Source organism: Mesocricetus auratus, unplaced genomic scaffold, assembly GCF_017639785.1.
Source record: "Mesocricetus auratus isolate SY011 unplaced genomic scaffold, BCM_Maur_2.0 Super-Scaffold_100025, whole genome shotgun sequence".
Classification (NCBI taxonomy): Eukaryota; Metazoa; Chordata; class Mammalia; order Rodentia; family Cricetidae; genus Mesocricetus; species Mesocricetus auratus.
In genome coordinates, this window is record NW_024429206.1 from 24,273,001 (window position 1) to 24,293,039 (window position 20,039).

General features: G+C 53.9%; 2 protein-coding genes across 11 annotated transcripts in view; both read right to left on the reverse strand.

Moving 5' to 3' along the window:
• Positions 1-423: 423 nt before the first annotated feature.
• On the reverse strand, positions 424-9,261 carry Ncf1 (neutrophil cytosolic factor 1). Its single transcript, XM_040731502.1, has 11 exons — positions 9,121-9,261; positions 6,730-6,810; positions 5,899-5,974; positions 5,555-5,720; positions 4,956-5,011; positions 3,332-3,454; positions 2,943-3,050; positions 1,962-2,079; positions 1,490-1,597; positions 877-1,022; positions 424-650 (listed from the first exon to the last, which is right to left on the reverse strand). The coding sequence occupies exons 1-11, from the start codon at positions 9,190-9,192 to the stop codon at positions 532-534; spliced, it is 1,173 nt and encodes a 390-aa protein (XP_040587436.1). The 5' UTR covers positions 9,193-9,261; the 3' UTR covers positions 424-531.
• A 9,025-nt stretch (positions 9,262-18,286) lies between these two features.
• The window catches only part of Gtf2i (general transcription factor IIi), a 79,357-nt gene continuing 77,604 nt past the window's right edge, over positions 18,287-20,039 (reverse strand). For all 10 annotated transcript variants that reach the window (XM_040731416.1, XM_040731412.1, XM_040731414.1 and 7 more), the window contains one exon: positions 18,287-19,266. The gene's annotated coding sequence lies outside the window, so the exon portion shown is untranslated. The remainder of the gene's footprint in view (positions 19,267-20,039) is intronic.

Here is a 20,039-nt window from a genome sequence, read left to right on the forward strand (position 1 = left end):
TGAGCTGTCTCTCCAGACCCACAGCTGGATCTTATAGAGGTATTTTCCATAGTCCCTAAGGCACTGCTTTTCAACTTTCCTAATGCTGCGGCCCTGTAATAAAATTCCTCATGTGGTGACTCCCAATCATAAAAATATTTTCATTGCTGCTTCATAACTGTAATTTTGCTACTGTTATGAATCGTAATGTACATATCTGTGTCCTCCCTTGGTCTTAGGAGACCCCGTGTAAGGGGCTCGGCCCACAGGTTGAGAACTGCAATCTCGGTGTCTTACTAAGGAAATCGACCTTATGCAGACTTGTGCTTGGGAAAGACTAAAGCAACTTACAACCAGACCTTTCTCTGCTCCTGCAAGCTCCCCCAGCAGCGCTCACTGCCCGCGCTCATCCTAGCAATACCCCTGGAGCGAAGCCCAGCCCTGTCCACTCCAAACAACATTTATTAAGGCAATCGAGGAACCCCTGACCCCAGGCTATGTACAAGTATATACAGGGATAGGGATGGGACGTCTTCTGGGGGAGGTGCGCCCTCACACGGCGGACGCCAGCTTCCGCTTGGTGCTCTCTGTGCAGCGATGCCGGATGAGGTCTGCACTGGGTCGCGGGGGGACCGCAGGCTGCGCCTTGGCAAGCTGACTTGGCAGATTGTCTGCGAAGGAATGTCGGGACCATCAGAGGCTCCGCCCCCGCCCCGGGGCCCTAAACAGCGGCGCGTATTTTCTAGCCCTGATCCTGCCCCCCACTCTGCGTGCGCCACCCCTCACCCCACCCCCGTTAGCCCCACCCCCGTTAGGTCCTGTCCAGTCCTTGCACCCGGGGCCCTTAGGAGTTAGCTCCGCCCTCCAGCCCCGGCCCCGCCCCCTGCCGGCACTTACTCTTCGTGCCCTCTGCGCTCTGCGGCTCGGGGCGAGCTGGACGGCGGCGCTGCTGCAGGAATCGGACGCTGTTGCGGCGATAGGCGTCCTGGCTGAGGCGCTTTCGAGAACGCTGGTGGATACTCTGCGCGTTTCGGATGGTCGACCTGACCCAGCAGGATGGAGGTGTCAGCATCCCAGAGTCCCTGTCCCCGGGATTCAGGGTGGGCACCCCTAGGACCCCAAGCCTGGCCTGAGAACGTTGGGTGCGGAGAGACAGTGGCACCCTGAAATCTTAAGTCTGGCCTCAGCAAGTGGGTGCAGAGCGACTGTGGCATCCCCTCGGGTCCTAAGCCAGCATTTAGCAAGTGGAGTGCAGGCAGGAGAACCTGTAAGAGCTGTGGGGGTCGTGGATCTTACCCTGTCTCAGATCCCAGGCCTGTTTCCCTCTGGCCATCAACATGTCCTTACTTTGGCACTGTCCTTGCCAAAGGACTCTAAGCATCAGTAGGGTCCTCACTACCTCTGTCCCCGCCTTCCCCTCCATCCCTGTGTCTGACACATCCTGCAACATCGAAGGAAATCTGTGGTCCTCCCTCAGGTCTCCCCCAGTGGGGGGGGGGGTGGCTCTCACCTCCGCGGCGGTGCCCCGCGGCCTCTGATCAACCTCTGGGCCTGGGTCACCTCCTCCCCGGCCTTCTGCAGGTACATGGATGGGAAGTAGCCGGTGGCATCCCCTTTCCTGCAAGACGGACCACACTGGGGCTCAGGCAGGAGTGAACACGAGCTGGAGGACTTCAGAGTGCCTCAACCGTGGGGACCACCGCAGGCTAAGGGATTTCAAGCATCCACACCCACGGGGCCAGCCTGTTTCCTCATCTGTAGCAACGCACGCCCCCACCCCCAGCCCTCCCTCCCAAGTCTGGGCAGGGGGAGGAAGTTAGATGCGTATCCTGCCGGTGTGTGTTGTGACACTTTCAAGAGTCTCCGTGTCATTTTCCTTGTTGCTTGCTTTTGTCACTCCGGAATCACACAGCCAAGTCAGCTCAGAGCCCAAGTGAGGTCCCCCGAGAGCACTCAGGTAGATGGGGGGAGGGGGCTCCTACCTGACCACCCACCAGCCGTCCAGGAGCTTATGAATGACCTCGATGGCTTCACCCTCCGACAGGGACACCTCGTCCTCTTCCACGGCAGTGTAGGCTTTGATGGTTACATATGGTTCACCTGGTCCATGAAGGGAACACCCAGCAAGGTGAGAGTCTACACAGCTCTCAATGCTCTACTCCCTCCTCCCTGGGTACTAGGCTATCCAGCCACCACCACAAGCACACAAGTCCCTCATCTGCCCCTTCAGATCTAGTCCTTCCTGGTCTCCCTGTCTATGTTTTCAAAGATTTTATTTTAAACAGTATAAGGAGGGGATCAAGGGTTTGCAATACTCAGTGAAAGAGCTCAACTGCTGAACCATGCTGCAGCCCCTCACTGGGGGATTCTAGGCAGGAGCTCTACCACTGAGCCACACCCCCAGCTCCTCACTGAGGGATTCTAGGCAGGAGCTCTACCACTGAGCCACACCCCAGCCCCTCACTGGGGGATTCTAGGCAGGTGCTCTACCAGTGAGCCACACCCCAGCCCCTCACAGGGGAGATACTATCACTGAGCTACACCCAACAGTGCAGCCTTAGACTTGAGCTCCTCCTGTCAGAGCCTCCTGCCTGAGACGGTGAGGTGACAGGCGCACACCCGGGTGCAATTTCTCAATCTTAAAACATAACCAAACAATTCTGCTTTCAGATTCAGTGCAGACCATTCAAGCCCTGGAGCTGCCAGCTTCTGTCCCTTGGGTGTCGATGACGACGCTGCCCTCAGGAAACCGTCCTTCCCCGCTCAGGCAGCTCAGCCTTCCGCTCCATTGCTCACACAGTCCCACTGTCTTCTCCTCCCTGTCTCTCTCTGCCTCCTATGTTTTTCTGACCCTGCCCAGGCCTCCACACTAAAATAACAGCAGAGCACCGGCTCCTTTGTGTCCCTGCGCCCGTCCTCTCCATCATCCCACACTCCATATTGCCTCCGAAGGCGGGAAGCACCTGCATAGTTGGGATCCGGGTCCTCTGCCTCATCGGGACTGTCAAGGGGCTCCAAGTAGGATGCAGGGACCCAGCCTCTCTTCGTCTTCATCTGGCAAAACCACCAGCCTATGTCAAGAGCACAGGGAGATAGGTGAGGGGTGGTACCTGGCAGCCTTCTTCAGCCACCAGGGTGACAAGGACACAGAAGGGAATACCGAATGCTTAGATTCAGCAACGTCCCCAGACTCCCCACCCAAATCCCACCCTGGGAGCATGAGCTCAGAGCCCTTTGCGATGAGCAGGTGGGATGGCACCTCTAAATGCAACCCAGGCATGCGATAGGCTGCGAGGGCCTCTGCATGGAACTGGAGACTCTGTTACCCCAGGACAAGCGGGGAAGGGCTGACCACTCTCGCTTTTCTCCACGACGTCCACCACGTCCCCAGTAGCCACAGTCATCTCCGTGCGCGAACTCTTCTCATAGTCAGCGATGGCACGATAGGTTTGAAGGATGATGGGACCCGTGATGTCTGCACAGAGCGGGGGCGGGGTGAGTGGGCACAGCAGGGAGGACAGTCCCATTCTGGAATATTCTTCTAATTAGACAAAGATGTGTTCCATCTGTTTATGCTAAGGAATGTTACTTTAACTGTATAAAGATGTGTTACAGGGACTGGAGAGATGGCTCAACGGTTAAGAGCACTGGCTGCTCTTCCAGAGGTCCTGAGTTCAATTCCCAGCAACCACATGGTGGCTCACAACCACCTGCAATTCAATCTGGTGCCCTCTTCTGGTGTGCAGGAGTACCTGCAGGCAAAAAGACTATATACATAATAAATAAATCTAAAAAAAAAGTGTGTACCACCATGCATAAAAAAAAGAGATGTCACATTTGTTTTGCTGTGGAATATTACTTTAACCTTGTAAAGGTGTGTTACATTGTTTATTCTGTGGAATATTACTTTAGCCTTGTAAAGGTGTGTTACATTGTTAATGCTGTGGAATATTTCTTTAACCATGTAAAGAAAGGTGCATTAATTTGTCAATGCTGTATTTGTTTAACAATGTAAGGCTGTGTGTTTAATGATGTAAAGATGTGCTGCATCTGTTTCACCTTGCCTGCCAACGGCACCTGATTGGTCTAATAAAGAGCCAATAGCTAGGCAGAGAAAGGATGGGTGGGGCTGGCGGGTCGAGAGAATAAATAGGAGAACTCTAGGCTCGAGAATCGAAAGAAGAACGAGAAGGAGGAGAGAAAGAGGAATGCACCCAGGCCAGACAGCCAGACAGAGACAGCAAGAAAGAAAAGGTAAAAGGCTCTCAGACAAAAGATAAAGAAAAACAGAGTAAGTTACAGGAACTGGCCAGAAACATGGCTAGGCTAGGCTGAGCATTCAAAACTAATAAGTCCTTGTGTTACTATTTGGGAGCTGGCTGATAGCTCAAGAGGAAAGCCTGGTACACAGTCCCCTGTGGTGGACACCGAGGAAGACGTGGATAGCCACCCAGCTGCAGGTTCACGGGAGTGGACTCTGCAAAGGGAATCTGCCAGGCTCCCAATGGCAGTCCTGCATGTACTCAGCCTCGCACCTTTCACACAAGGAGGGCGCTAGGAACTGTGTTCTCCACGGATGAGGTTAGCATGCTCCCAGGTCGCCTTCTGTGGCTTTCGAATGCATTGTTTGAGATGGGGGTCTCACTGTGTAGCTCTGGCTGGTAGATTAAATTGGCCTGGAACTCATATGGATCCGCCAGTCTTTGCCTCCCAAGTGCTGGCACTAAAGATGTGTGCCACTACCTGGTTTTTGAATCATGGTCTTGTGTATTCACCCTGTAGCCAAGGATGGCTTTGAACTCCTGATTCTCCCGTGTTGGGCTGCAGTAGTGAGGACACACCCCAACCTGCAAGGTGACCTCCAAAGCTCCTCCTGCCCAGTGTCGTTCTGTCCCATCCACCCCACACTCGAGGTCCTTGATCTCGTCCACAGCCGCTGGGTGCTTCCCACCCCCGGGCACATGCAGCCCCCTCACCAGCTATGTTATTCTTGGCATCTTTGGGTATTAGATATGTCTCTGGCTTCTTCACCCTGGAGGAAAAACAGGCAATACGGAGCAAACCCTCAGCTTCCCACTGCAGAAGGGAAGGCTTTAGGTTAGACCTGCAGAAGGACTTCCCAAAAAAACAACAAAAGGAACCAGGGGAAAGATGGTCCACTCCGAGAGACTGTATCCACTGCCCAGCCCTGGGAGGTGGGTGTGGGGCACAGTCTGTCTCAGGAATGAGGGTTGTCTAAGCAGCCAGACTTAGAAACGGGAGCAGAGGAAGCATAGACTACTGCAGACCCTAGGGAGATAGCAAAGGTCTTCTCCACCAGCTGGAGATGCTTGGCCTGGGAGGGTCTCCCCCCACCTCTCCAGGGGGAGTGGGGGGCTTCTACGGCCTCCAGCATGACCCAAGGTGACATGAGCCTGTACAGATGCGACGTTGGCCATGTCCCAGGTTTGAGAGCGTTGCGTGCCTGTGGGTTAGTCCCTCCCCCTCCCTCCCCCTCCCTCTCTGAACTTGGGTCTCCCCACCCTCTGGGTATTGTCCTCCTGTGCCCCCCCCCGCCCCCGAGGCAGCTACTCACTGGCTGTCCGTGGGCAGCTTCAGGTCATCAGGCCGGACCTTGAAGAAGTCCAGCAGGTGTGGGCAGCGGGAGATCTTCACGGGCAACCCCATGAGGGTGTTGAAGTACTCTGTGAGCGTGCCCTGGCGGCTCTCAGCGGCACGCTGCCCATCGAACCATCTGGGTGCTGGGTGGGGACACCAGAGACCCATGAGTACACACACAAGGCCAAGTCCACATGTCTGTGGGAAGGGGTTTTGGAGAGCAGGGCAGGGGGCACTGGGGCAGGGGGCACTGGGGCAGGGGGCACTGGGGCAGGGGGCACTGGGGCAGGGGGCCCTGCGGAGGGGCTTAGTCCTGCTCACCAGGGAGGTGTGGGATGACTCTGTTCTCCGTGTGAATCTCGCCTGCCTCGATGGGGAACATCTCCTTTAGCATTTTCTAGATAGAGGAAGAAAAGCCTGGGCTGGAGCTCCGTGGCGGAGTGCTTACCTAGCACTCGTGAAGTCTTGGGTTCCACCCTGAGCATTGCATAAACTGGGTGTGGGGGTGCAGTCCTGTCACCCCAGCACTCAGGAAGTGAGGCAGGAGGATCAAAAGTTCAAAGTCATCCTCAGTTGTGTAGTGAGTTTGAGGTCAGCCTAAGATACGTGAGAGAGAAAACGGGGGAGGGGGTGGGGAGGGCAGGAGCACACAGGGTACTCCAAAGGATCTAAGTTGGAGCTGTCGGAAACACTGACTGGGAGGGGAAGCCATTGCCCCCCCCCACATGCTGCCTTCTGCCTAACACATTTTTCCCCCATCTCTCTTACCTTGTTTACATCATTCACCGTGCCACCTGTGGACACTCCACGCTAATTTTGGCCCAGTGCCTTGCATATGAAATATTGTCTGTGCGACTGTCTGTCTCTGCCTCATTTATTTATTTATTTATTTTTCCAAAAACAAATAGCCCTGGCTGGCCTAGAACTCACTCTGTAGACCAGGCTGGCTTCAAACTCACAGAGATCCGCCTGCCTCCGTCTCCCAAGTGCTGCTGGGATTAAAGGCGTGCGCCACCACCTCCCAGCGTCTCACTTTGTAGCCCTCCCTGGCTGCCCTGGAAGTCACTGGGTAGACCAGGCTGGTCTCTTTAGATCCATGCTGAGCTTGGAGGCTACAAAAGCAGAGCAGCCGCTGAGGCCCCCAACACTCACGTGGAACTCGTAGATCTCCGTGAATTTCCGGTAGACGACCTTCTCCGACAGGTCCTGCCACTTCACCAGGAACATGTACACCTGGGGGGCATCAGAGCACGGAGGGGCACTCAGCGCCCACAGGTCCATGCTATACCCCTAGGCTGTCTCCTAGCTTGGGACAGAAGCCTAAGGGGTTGTGGTGAGACAGTCCTTGGGGGTAGCCTGGGCGTAGAACTTTGGGGACTACAGGGTAGCTAACTAGTTTTCAGGAGACCAACGTGGTAGTCAACCTCTGGTGTGTTTGAAAATTTTCACATTTATTCAGCGTGTGTGTGTGTGTCTATGTACATGTATGTACACATGCATGCCATAGGTGCACGTGGAGGCCAGAGGTCAACCGTGGGAGTCCATTATCATCTTCCCCTCTGGGGTTCTGAGGAGTGAGCTCAGATCATCAGACATGGCGAGTCCCATTACCCGCTGAGCCATTTCATCTGTCTTTCTTTCTTTCTTTTCTTTTTTTTTTTTTTTTTTTTTTTTTTTTTTTTGGTTTTTCGAGATAGGGTTTCTCTGTGGCTTTGGAGGCTGTCCTGGAACTCACTTTGTAGACCAGGCTGGCCTCGAACTCACAGAGATCCGCCTGCCTCTGCCTCCCGAGTGCTGGGATTAAAGGCGTGCGCCACCAACGCCCGGCTTCTTTCTTTCTTTCTTTTATGTATGTGGTGCCTGACCTGCATGTATGTCCAAGGACCACATGCACACAGCATCTATGGAGGCCAGAAGAGGATGTCGGGTCCCCTGGGATGGGAGTTACACCTGGCTGTGGGTCATCATGTGGGCGCAGGCAACTGAACCCTGATCCCCTGGGAGAGCTGCCAATGTTAGCCCACTTCCTCTTACTTTTCTTTTTTTTTATTATTTATTTATTACATATACACCAGATTGAATTGTAGATGGTTGTCAGCCACCATGTGGTTGCTGGGAATTGAACTCAGGACCTCTGGAAGAGCAGTCAGTGCTCTTAACCTCTGAGCCATCTCTCCAGCCCCCCCTCTTACTTTTCTTATTGCCCTTTTTTCTTTCCAGTTCAGGGATTGAATTAAGACCGCATATACGCTATTCAAGTGCTCTAGTCACAGTGCCCAGCTGGGCTTCCTGTGTGGCTTCTCTCAAAGGACTGGAGTGGGAAAACTTGTCCCCACTGTGCTAACAGAGGCAGGGACCTTTAAGAACAGAGTGGGCACTGGGGGGAGAGATGGCTCAACGGGCGATGGAAAGTGGAAGACAGCTCTGGCTGTGCCCCCAGGGTACCCAGCACCCATCCTGGGGCTCACACCCATCTGTTACTCCAGTTCCAGTTGGTCTGGCGCCCTCTTCTGGCCTCCAAGGACGCTGCACACACCTGATTTCACAAACATGCAGGTGAAATACAGAAAACTAAAAATAATTTATTTCCTTATTTATGGGGCTTAATGGGAAATTTTCTGGTTGTTGGGATGTCATAAGGACTGTGAGACAGGCTGGGATACATAATATGCTGTCTCAAGCAATAATAATACTAGCCATGAAAAGGAAACAAATTGATTTCTGCGACAGGGAAGGGGATCTGAAGGAAGCCGGCCTCATGGGGTAACTTGACAGCAGTCACTGGAGAGACAGAGAGGCCTGCAATCCCAGCTGGGAGACTCCAAAAATACCCCGGAGATTGTCTCTGGGGGTGGGAGAGGAGTGGAGGGTATGAAGGAAACACCTAGGGTGACCGCAATGCTCTCTTTCGTTGCGGTTTTGGTTTACAAAGTCTGGAATGACTCAGAATGTTTATTTTTAGAGAAGGAGGGCGGAGGGAGAGGATTTAGCACGTGGTGTCGCTGTAAGTGTCCCACAGCAAGCCCCGCACGAGTACCAGGTGGCACTGGCCTCTTGCCCAGCGATGGAGTATAGATCCAAGGGCAGAGACTTCTCTAACTCACTTCCCCCAGGGCAAAGGGACCACTTTCCTTCCTCATGGTGATGTCACCTTCTGGGGCGCTAACCTCTAATGTGACCAACATCACAGGGGAGACAAACAGCTCCGTCTCAGGCCTCTCCCCGTGCTGACTAGGCAGGGGGGTTTTCTGGGAGGGGCGAGCCTTGGTCCTAAGCACTGGACACAGGGTGGTGGCGCGTGAGCGTGGATGGGGCTCGGCTCGAGGGAAGCAGTAGAGAAGGGTGCACGGGGGTGTCTGCCCAGGATGGCAGAAAGTTCTACAACAACCAAGAGAAGCCTGGGACCCAAAAGCCAGAGCGCCCCATGCCCTAGAGGTTCCCTCCCCCTCATATCCTTCCCCGGTCCCCTCCCCCTCGTATCCTTCCCTGGTCACCTTTGGGTAGCACCAGGGTGACAGCCCTGTCTCCACTCGGGTTACTCACATAGTGTTGGCTGGGAACGAAGCGCTTCTCGAAGCCCAGGAGGGCGATGTGGCGAATGAAAGTGTCCCCCATGACTGGACAGTGAGTGGCTGGGCCACTTCTCCCTACCGCCTGGGCCGGCCTGGCCTTAAATACACTAAGAAGAGGAAGTGGGTTCTGTTGCTTGTAGGGTGGGGGCGGGGAGTGCCCGGGACACTCTGCTCAGTCTTTCACTTTCTGGGGATTGTGTGAGCCCCACAGAGTGGTCGGGGCAGCCGAGGGCACTAAAGTACAGAAAACCTGTTGTGAGTCACGCAGGCCTCTCTGCTGGTCTGAGCCACACACACGCGCGCACGCACACACACACCGCTGCTCCCGCCACAGGGCCTTTGCGCCTGCCCTGCCCCCTTCCCTGTCTTCATCATCTTCTGTCTCTATTCAGACCTTTCCCCCGTGTGAGGACTTTGAGCAACCTCACAAACAGCAAACTGGCCAGGCAGGTGACACATGGTGATCACAGCACTGGGGAAGTGGAGGCCGGAGAATCAGGAGTTATAGGCCAGTTTCAGCTGGGTTACATGAGATTGCCTTTAGAAGTAAAACAGCTGGGGACATGGCTCGCCGGGGAAGTCCTCAGCACACAAGCCTGAGGACCTGAGTTCTTTTTTTGTTGTTTGTTGCTGTTGTTTTTTGTTGTTGATGTTTTGTTTTTGTCTTTTTAAGTAGGGTTTCTCCGTGTTAGTCCTGGAACTTGCTCTAAAGACCAGGCTGGGTGGTATACTATCATTACCCAAAGGGGACCTGAGTTCTATCCCAGGACCTATATTAAAGAAAAGCTGGCCGGGCGTTGGTGGCGCACGCCTTTAATCCCAGCACTCGGGAGGCAGAGGCAGGTGGATCTATGTGAGTTCAAGGCCAGCCTGGTCTACAGAGCAAGTTCCAGAACAGCCTCCAAAGCAATACAGAGAAACCCTGTCTCGACAAACAAACAAAAAAACAAAAACAAAAACAAAAAAGCTGGGTGTGGTAGCATATGCTTTCCAAGTTTTCTTTTTATTAAAGTGTGTGTTATGTGAAGGCAGTGTGTGTGTGTGTGTGTGTGTGTGTGTGTGTGTGTGTGTGTGTGTGTGTGTGTAGGTCAGAGGCATTGGATCCCTGGAGACTGAGTTACAGGTGTTGTGAGCCACCAGGCGTGGGTGCTGGGAACTGAACCCAGGTCTCTGCAAGAGAAGTAAGTGTGCTTAGCCACAGAACCCTCCTCATAGCCTGGTGTGTGCTCTGAATGCCAGCACTGGGAAGACAGAGTCAGGAGGAACTCTGGGACCCACTGGCCGGTCAGTCTAGTCTCTCCAGGTGAGACTTAAGTCTGTAACAGACCCTGTCTCAAAAAAGTGACTCCTGGGAAACAATGTCTGCACACACATGTAGACACCCACATGCGTAAGACACCCCCACACGACCACAATTATCCCTCAGGGTGTGACTCCTCCTCAGCAGCTGTTTGGAAGGGGACTTGAGATGAAGAGGGGATAGGGGCGGGCATGGTGGGGAGTGTCTTTAATCCCAGCACCAGAGGAGCTAGACTCCAAGGGAACCAACACCATGGAGGAGAAACACTGTCAGCAGAGCCTCGCCCGGAGCTGACTAGACAGAAGTTTCCTGGGGGAGTGAGCCTGGTTCCTGGACACTGGCCTGAAGGTGGTGGCGCTCAGTAGGGAGGGACTCTGTATGCAGACAAATAGGGAAGCAGCTGGGCAGAGTACACAGGGATGTCTCCCCAGTGTGGCAGGGGCGCAGTGTTCCGGGCCAGCTGGAGATACATAGGGAGACCCTGCTTTCAAAGTGGCCGGGTGGTATGTCTGGCCTCTCCTATTCCATACTGGGTGGTTCAGAGACTGCCGGGTGACCTGGGTCACGGGTGGCCTTCTTTAGAAGTTAGCCTTCTGTCTGCAGCCCAGCTGGCCAATGCTGGACCTCCTTGCATGACTCTGGCTGGGACTGGGAGAAAGTGGGTGGGGCCAGGTTGTAATGCAATCTGGGGATTCCAGGATTGCAGGCACACTGGCTCTGAGCCAAGGCACCAGCCTGTCTTCGGGGATTCTAAGGCAAGTGCTCTACCACTCTGCGTTACCTTGCCAACCCCTCTTGCCATTTGGAGACTAAGCCACCCAGGCTAGCCTCGAACTCTCAGTTTTGCTGTCCATCTCAGATGAGTGGGGACTTGTGCACGGTCCGCACCGCAGCCAGCGTGGATGGTGAGTTTTAGTGTGGTAAGGAGTCGAGGATAAGTGGTGGATTTTTTTTTTTTGGTGGTTTTACGAGACAGGGTTTCTCTGTATTGTTTTCGAGGCTGTCAGTCCAGCCCGGCCTCGAACTCACAGAGATCCGCCTGCCTCTGCCTCCCGAGTGCTGGGATTAAAGGCGTGCGCCACCACCACCCGGCCAAGTGGTGGATCTTAAGTGGCTCACACACGGCTCTCCTCGCATGCTATTCCCTCAGGCCACTGAACTCTGGGATACATTGATCTCTGTCCCAGATTGCGTACGTGGTCTGGAAAGTCCAGCAAAAACACCAGACTGGCTGTGTACCTGGGGCTGTCGCGCAGCAGGCTTCGGAAAGTTCCAAGGGGGACTTGTGGTGGGTAACCATTGCGTCCCCAGCACTTCCTCGCCGTCTCTGTGGGTGCCTAACTGCAGACGGTGGTGGCCTGTCCAGTGGCCGAGGCCACACAGAGCCACCCTTCCCACTGCCCTCCCGAGACCTCACCCTGTTCTCTCATGACCCCTTGCATGAGAAATAGAGGCAGTGTGATTTTATTTTTTACATGTTTGACCTTGTAATGACCTCAGCCATGGGATGATGGTGCTGTCCACACTCAGGGTAGGGCTTCCAACCTCAGTTAAACTTTTCTGGAAACAGCCAGTGGTGGGCTTCACGGTGACTGTAAATCCAGTCAAGTTGTCAGTGAGGATTAGACATCAGAGGTTCTGTGTCCGGCCCTCCTGCATTTCCTCTGGAGATGGCTTCATGCAGCCCCAGCTGACCTCACACCCTGCCTAGCTAAGGGTCCCCTTGGACTCGGGGTCCTCCTGCCTCCACCTCCTGAGGGCTGGAGTTAGATGTGTGCACATCATGTCCGGTTTACATGGGGCTGGGATTGGAACCCAGGGCTTCATGTGTGATAGACAAACACTCTACTAACAAAGTTACAGCCTCGCGGGGCGGTGGTGGCGCACACCTTTAATCCTAGCACCGGGGGAGGCAGAGGCAGGCAGAGCTCTGTGAGTTCGAGGCCAGCCTGGTCTACAGAGCTAGTTCCAGGACAGTCTCCAAAACAATACAGAGAAACCTTGTCTCGAAAAACCAAAAAAAAAAAAAAAAAAAAAAGAAAAAGAAAGAAAGAAATAAAGTTACAGCCTTAGATTGGAGACAAGGTATCTATCTGTAGCTCGGGCCTCCCCCTGCTTCAGCCTCCCAAGGGTTGATATGACAAGTGTGCGCCACCACTGCTTGGATGTGTTTTATGCTTAAGGTCACATCTCATTACCAGTCTTTTGAGTGGTAGGGACTGTTACTTTCCCGGTTTCATAGACGAGGGAACTGAGACAGAGAGATACCTACATGGTGTATGTATTACAGCTGGGATTAACTCAGGCCTACCATATTCATTAATTTTTATTTACTTGTTTGTTTATTGGGTTTTTTTTTTTAGACAGGCTTTCTCTGTGTAACAGTCCTGGCTGTTGTGGAACTTGCTCTGTAGACCAGGCTGACCTTGAACTCTGCCTGTCTCTGCCTCCTTAGTGCTGGGAGTCAAAGGCATGCCATGTCCACTAAGGATTTACTTTTACTTATGTGTATCTTTGTGCAAATACATGCCACCAGAATGCTAGTGTCCATGGAAGCCAGGAAAGGGTGTCAGGTTCCCTGGACCCAGAGCTACAGGTGGGTGCTGAGAACTGAACTCAGACCCTCCGGGAAACAGCAAGCTCTCTCAAGCGCTGAGCTGTGTCTCTCCAGCCCCTCAGGCCCATATCCTTCCATCATCGGCCTTGGAGTGATGTGAATGAATGATTGAACAAATGAATGAATGGGGGCATGATTCCAGCATAAACCTGACAAGAGCTTTTCTCATTGGGCCAGGCAGAGAGAGGCCCTAGGGCTTAGGCCTGTCTCCCCACAGGCTCCCCTCCCTCAGCCACTTGGTTTCCCCCTAGGCCAGAGGCCAGGCTGGCCATTTCCTGAAGCAGGAAATCCCCAAGTCTAGGCAGAGACTTGCTGCTGTCGGGGATGACACAGGGAGGTGACCTTAGGGACCTTCCAACTGAAGGAATGTGGGGCTTCCCCCACTGAAACAAACCTGCCTTCCACGGCTAGTTCTTGGCATGTTTAACCTAAACCTGTCCTGCTGCTTTTTTGTTCCCGTGTAGCTCTGGATGTCCTGGAACTCGCTCTGTAGACCAGGCTGGCCTGCAGCTCTCAGAGGTCTGCCTGCCTCAGCCTCCTGAGTGCTGGGATTAAAGGTGTGTGTGGCTATCACCCAGCCTCCTGCTGCTTCTTGCTGAGTGACCAGTGACCGTAAGTTTTCCCGGGACCCTGGGGGAGGTGGACAGTTTCACGGCTGGGCCTCTGGCTCACGGAAATGCTGACCAGTGACCGTAAGTTTTCCCGGGACCCTGGGGGAGGTGGACAGTTTCACGGCTGGGCCTCTGGCTCACGGAAATGCTGTCTTGTAGCTCTTTGCCTACTTGGAGACTCTTAGCAACATGGGGGAAGAGATGGGTTCTGCTGGTGGGGGGGCCTCAGCTCCAACACTGGGGACTCCCTTCTCCCTGGCCCTGCCAGGGACCTCTGGCCACCAACCAGGTACAGCTGCCTCACGTACTCATAAGAAAAGACCCTCATAGAAAGTAGGTGACTCCGGATCACCCTGCTACCTGCCAACTTCCAGAAACAGACCTGCAGCTTATCTAGGGCGTAGGCTTAATAGAAGGTGGAGTGTGAAAGATAAAGTTAGAGTCTGCAGTTAGGTTACCAGAGGACACAGGATGCCCTACCCATCCCACTGACCTTCCTCTCCGCCAGGTTCATCGCAGCTACAGCACATCCCCCATTCCTTCCCCTCCTCCCTTCCCCTATATAAATCCCTTTGGGATGAATAAAGTTGTCGCCTTGATCAGACTCCTGTCTTGGCGTCTGTCTTTGTATCCCCTGCCCCCCATCTTTTCTCTAGGTGTCCACCAGACCCACGATGAGTGTCCTGCGGGTCAGGACACGCCCCCTCCAGGGTTCTGTTCTCTGGGTTCCAATAGACCCAGGCTATGGGCACTGTGCCCCGCAGCTCCACTCACAGGCTACCTGGAGCTTGGATTCGGCTCCTGCTAAGTCCCTTGGCAGTTTTACTCAAGCTCCCTAGCCAGTTCCCTCTTCTATGAAACAGCTTGGCCATTTTGCCCACTTTGCAGTGAGCTGCAACTGCCAGTCTTTAGCAAGCACGGGCGGTGTTAGAGTTGGCCGGAATTCGGGTGTGGTGGAGTTAGCGCTCAGGCCCAGGAGTCAGGGCGGTCATTATTCTGAGATAGGGTTTCTGTGTAGCCATGGCTGCCCTCAAACTCAGAGATCCGAGTGCTAGGCTTAAAGACGTGGGTTGCCACCCCCCCCATTGTGATACAGACTTATTAATTGGTTCTACCTACACTGTGTACCCTGGGTAAAGTCAGTCAGATTCCCTGGGTCTTATCTTCCTAGACATTACATATAAAATGGTGCTGATAGATGGTTCTGTGACTGGATTTCGTGTATCCCAGGCTGGCCCGAGGATGCTTCTCCTGCATGCACCACCTGAGCGCTGGGATAGCTTGGTTCATGGGAGAACCTGGGGCTTTGTGCATGCTAGGCAGGTACTCCAACTGAGTCATGTCCCGCCCTCCACTGTTTGTAAAAGTGAGTGCTGGGCCACCCTGCTGCTGCCTCCCTGTCACCCCATGAGCTTCTGACAAGATCTGTTCTCCCATGGTCACCAGAAGGGGCCGGTCATGTGCTCCAGGATGGTAACATTTTGAAAGACAAGGTCTTGTCATGCCTGGTTTCTGTGGGATGGACCCCACAGCTTTGTGCATGCTTACCAAGTCTTCTGAGCCCCATCTCCAGCCAGCGGGCCTTTTCTATGTGTATTTGGGTGGGTGGAAGCATACATATTCAATATGGGGGTCAGAGGAAAACTGGGGGGGGTCTCTCCTTTCACCACATGGGTCCTGGGCACTGAACCCATAGTCAGCCCTGAGTTGGGGGCAGGGGTATTTCGATACAGGGTTTTTCTGTATAACAGCCCTAGCTGTCCTAGAACTCACTTTGTAGATACTCAGATCTGCCGGCATCTGTTTCTCGGAGTGCTGGGATTAAAGGCCTGCGCCACCACTGCCCTGAGTTTTAAACTAGCCAAGAAGAGCATGTGTGTTGGCCCACCTGGTATCCTGGTCCCAGGCCGGAAGTGAGCCTTGCCTGTCAGGTGAAAGGGGCTGGAGAGATGGCTCCATGGTTAAGGGCACTGCCTGCTTTTCTAAGGGACCAGGGTTCAAGTCCCAGAACACTCTAGTCCCACAGGATTAAATGCCTTCCTTGGCTTTGGTGGGCACCAGCTTCACACAGTGCAGACGTCCACATACGTACACAACACCCATACACATTAAATGAACGACAAACGAACTGGGAAGCTGTGGCTAGGTCTGTTCTCGTGTTGGTTGAAGCTCTGTACCCCACACAGAAGCCTCTCCCCAAGTCCCTGTCTCCAGGAGCAAGCTCACCCAAGGCAAAAGCCCCAGGGCAGTCTGAATTCCCTCTTCCTAGCCAGGAGAGTGCTGCTGGCCACCTGCAGAGGCGAGACTGCTGTCCCCAGGGGAAGGAGAGGGACGATCCCTGCAGGACGGAGTGGACGACACAATGCGACCCACAAGGTGGATCAGGAATGGGGCATGCCATCTCACACTGCAGACAAGGGCCCACTAGACTTTCTCCTCATGGGAAAGTCACCAAGGAACAAGATTCCAACACACTGCAGCCCTGGCTATGGGCCCCTGCCTCTCAGAGGTCTGGACTCACAGGCCTCTCCACCTAGTTCAAAGAATCTTACCACTGTTTATATTTTATCTGCTTTGGTGTTTTGCCATGGGTGCTGGGAATTGAATCCACGTCTTCTGGAAGAGCAATCAGCACTCTTTTTTTTTTTTTCTGGGGTGGGGGAGTTGAGACAGGGTTTCTCTGTGGCTTTGGGGGCTGTCCTGGAACTCACTCTGTAGACCAGGCTGGTCTTGAGCTCACAGAGATCCGCCTGCCTCTGCCTCCCGAGTGCTGGGATTAAAGGTGTGCGCCACCACTGCCTGGCGCAATCTGCACTCTTAACGTGTGAGCCATCTCTCCAGCCCCTTATCACTGGCTTTTTGAGAGGGTCTCCTGCAGCCAACTAGCCTTGAACTCCTGATTCTTCTGCCATGGTCTCCCCACAGGCTTGAGCCCTTGACTTTCAACTTGAAACTTTGAACACCTGCTGAGTTTTTTGTTTCAGAGGCACAGATGGGCCTTGGTCTCCTGTGTCCATCAAGCCCTTTAAATGACATTATTTGAAGCAGTCAGGGACCATCAGCTGGCCTGCAGTAATCTTGCAGGGAGCTGCCTGGACATGGTGCACAGGTTAAAAATACAAGGCTTATTTTCGTTCCCTCTGTGGCAGGAAACACTTTACAAATCGGGCATTGTGTCAGCCAAGCTTCCCGCACTCGGCCTTCCTCAAACCCAGACCACAGGACACAAGCTTAGGTGGGGCGGGTGGGGGCCACCCACTAGGTGAGAGCTCCGGGCTAGAGCAAGGCAGCCGGGCAACCAGAGATCAGCCCCCTGTATCAGCCTCCGCGTTCTAACAGGACAGTGCATCCCACTAGGATTTATTTAAACGAGACCAAGTCTAACCCAGGCTGGCCTTGCAGCTACTTTGTAGCAGAGAAAGGCCTGACGCTCCTGCCTGCACCTCCCCTCCTGGTGTATGCAGTACTGGGATAGAACTTAGGCTTCCCCGCATCTACGCGAGCACTCTACTAATCCAGCTCAGCGTCAGTCATGATTGGTGACCAGGACCCTCTCTCTCGCTCCTCAGCTCCACAGTGCTCATCTACCAGCCTCCCGGGCTGAGGCGCTGTCATGCCACCTACTTGTAAACAAGCAGTGTGTGGTCCAGGGACAGGTCTCCTGTGTGCTACGACATGGTAATGTCTCCAAAGGCCGGTATGGTGAGTACGACATCAGCCTTGGTGCACTGGAAGATGGCAGATGCTGAGGAGGGGTCTGCTGGGAAGAAGGCGGGTGCTAAAGGGGTGTGGCCCTGAAAGCAGCCCCCCATCCCCACCTCCCGCTTTAGATGATTTGGAATGACACTCGCCCATCTCACAGGACCCACTGACCCATGTTCAACTGCTGCTCACACAGAACCCTTCTCTACCTGGGTCTCCAAAGTTCTTGTTTGAAAATTTGCTACCACCACCAAGAGCTCCACTTTTGGCACCTGGCCTGTGTTCTAAGCTTCAGGGCTCAGCGCAGGGAGCCTCCTACTTGTCAAGGTGAAGCATCCGGGGAGCAGCACCTTCTACACTGTGACGAGTGCTGTCCACTAGAGCCGCTGCTACCGCCTACGTCAGAGCACGGTGTGAAGGGTCTGAGAAGGAGCAGGGCTCTCCCTCCTGGCGGGAGCCCCCAGATGCCTCCTCACCACGATCGCCGACACGCTGCCGCGGGTGGTCACCCCCGAGTGAGGCAGGTGCAGCGAACACTGAGGCTGGGGGCTGGGGGCAGGGAGCCGGCACACTTGCCGTCCCCTAACCCTTGCGTAGCTGCAGCCCGAGTGGGGGCACCATCTTCTGGGCGACAGATGGCTTCTAGGTGCAGGGACTAAGTCATGTCTGACCCCCGGACTCCCCGCTGTACAGCTTTGCCTCAGAGCTCTGTCTGTGACACAGGTAAAGCGTAGACAGTAGCGGTGTAGGGCCTGGCCCAGCTCTGGGACCAACCAGTGACTTCTTCAAAAACACCAGGACAACAGCACCCACTCCAGAGGGACTGAGGCGAACACCCCAGCCAGCTCTCTGTCTCCTACTTCCCCAGACACTCAGGAAGACAGCTCAGAAGGAATGAATTTGCATGTGAAAGGCATGGATGGATTTTATTTATTACCCTATATCTACAATTTGAGGTAAAATATAAGGAACACATAAAAATGCCTATCTCTGCTACCGTGTGATATAATTTCCCATTGTGAACATCGTGGTGCCGCTACTGACAACTGTGCCATCCCATCTCCGCTTTCTGAGAGAGAGAGAGAGCTGTTATTTTACACAACTGCATCATCTGTGAGACTCCACTTTCAGGCCCAGGGTGTGACATGGAGGTGCACAAGAGCTCGCCTGCCCACGCCCACACGGCACCTCGGTCAGACAGGCGGCTAGAGACTAGCCAACCAGGCAGACCCACAGCCCAGCCTGACTCCACCTAGAGCTGCCTCCAGCTGCTAAAGCATGCATATCTGACCTCTGACCTTCAGGGTACACCCAGGGTGAGGAGAGGCTCTGAGAATGTCCTCTCAGCGCGGAGACACGCTGCCCATCACTGGCCGTCGGGTGAGCCTGCCAGGAACCATGATGGAGCTTAGGCAAAGGCTTAGTCAGACAGACAGACAGCAGCCCTCCCTCAGGCAGTAAGGGGAGCCGAGTGTAAGATCATGGATATGATTCTCAATAGAAAAACTAAAGCACTGCCTAGCACAGGGGTTTTCTTCGCTGCGGAAGCCAAGATGCCCAGCAGGAATGTCTCCACTCACTGGAATACGCACCGCAGCCCAAGGCTCTGCCCAATGCATAAAAAAAAATCTAAGAGTTGTCCCTGCCATTCCCTGTCTCTTTCCAGCACTGCTGTGAAATCCTTCTAGTGCATTCCCAAACCAGCCAGGCACGCGCATCTCGTCACGCTGCGTAGTTCAATTCACAGAACTGCTGAGAAAGTAGACATTTCTATCTAGAAGTAGAAAAGAAGGTTTGTATAGAAGGTATTTCTGTTATACAAGTATATTACAGAGCTGGCAGGGCGGGTCCGAAAGCTCTTCTCCACCACTCACAATGGAAGTTGAACTGCAGAAAAACAAAAAAAAAACAAGCAGGCAATGGGTTAACCGGATGACAGGAGCAAGACAAACCTTGTGACGTGACACTGCTATCTGATAAAAGTACCAGGTTCAAATGCAATTATGAAAGATGGGTCTGTGGTCTGGTAGGGCGAGGCCCACAGCTGGGCTGTGGGAGCCCACAGCGGCTCGGGTTCCATCTGAGTCTATTCTAATTTGTAAGACATCAGAGCTCAAGCTTGCTTGTCTCAGTCTCAGCCAAAGGGCCCACAGACATAGGGAAGGAAGCTGCTCGCTGCTAGCAGGACTCACGTGACAGCGACCCTGCTGCTCCTCGGTTCAAGGACAGTGCAGGGAGCTGGTTACCTGACTGAGCTGCTCTGTGTTCTGCTTGGTTAAGTAAGCAGGGTCTAAAACTCGAGGCTGTCTGCTGGGTTGAAAGGTATGGACTGGGCAGTCCTCCCGAATGTGTCCTGTGTTTCTCTGTCTCTTTATCTGCCTTTTCTCAATCCTCACACCCCTATTCACGTAACCCAGCTGACTCGCTGGAGCAGGCTCCGACACTGGGCAAACCCCCATGTGACGTATGGCAGAATGCAGTCTCCTTACTTGTGGGTCGCAGATAACCCTCCTATTAGTGGTGGACCAAGCAAGTCAGCAACAACATTCAAAACATGCCTCTTCTAAGGGGATGCTTCTACGGTACCTCCCACCCCCTGCCCCCAAACAGGGCCACACTATGTCACGGCTGGCCTGGGGTGCGTGAGACACACTGTGCCT

Coding starts and splice junctions, on each gene's coding strand:
- Ncf1 (XM_040731502.1), bottom strand. CDS start 9,192: ATGGGGGACACTTTCATTCGCCACATCGCCCTCCTGGGCTTCGAGAAG. Junction 3,455..4,955: donor TGCCAAGAATAACATAGCTG/GTGAGGGGGCTG, acceptor CGCTCTGTGCAG/ACATCACGGGTCCCATCATC. Junction 1,023..1,489: donor CGCGGGGCACCGCCGCGGAG/GTGAGAGCCACC, acceptor CTGCTGGGTCAG/GTCGACCATCCGAAACGCGC.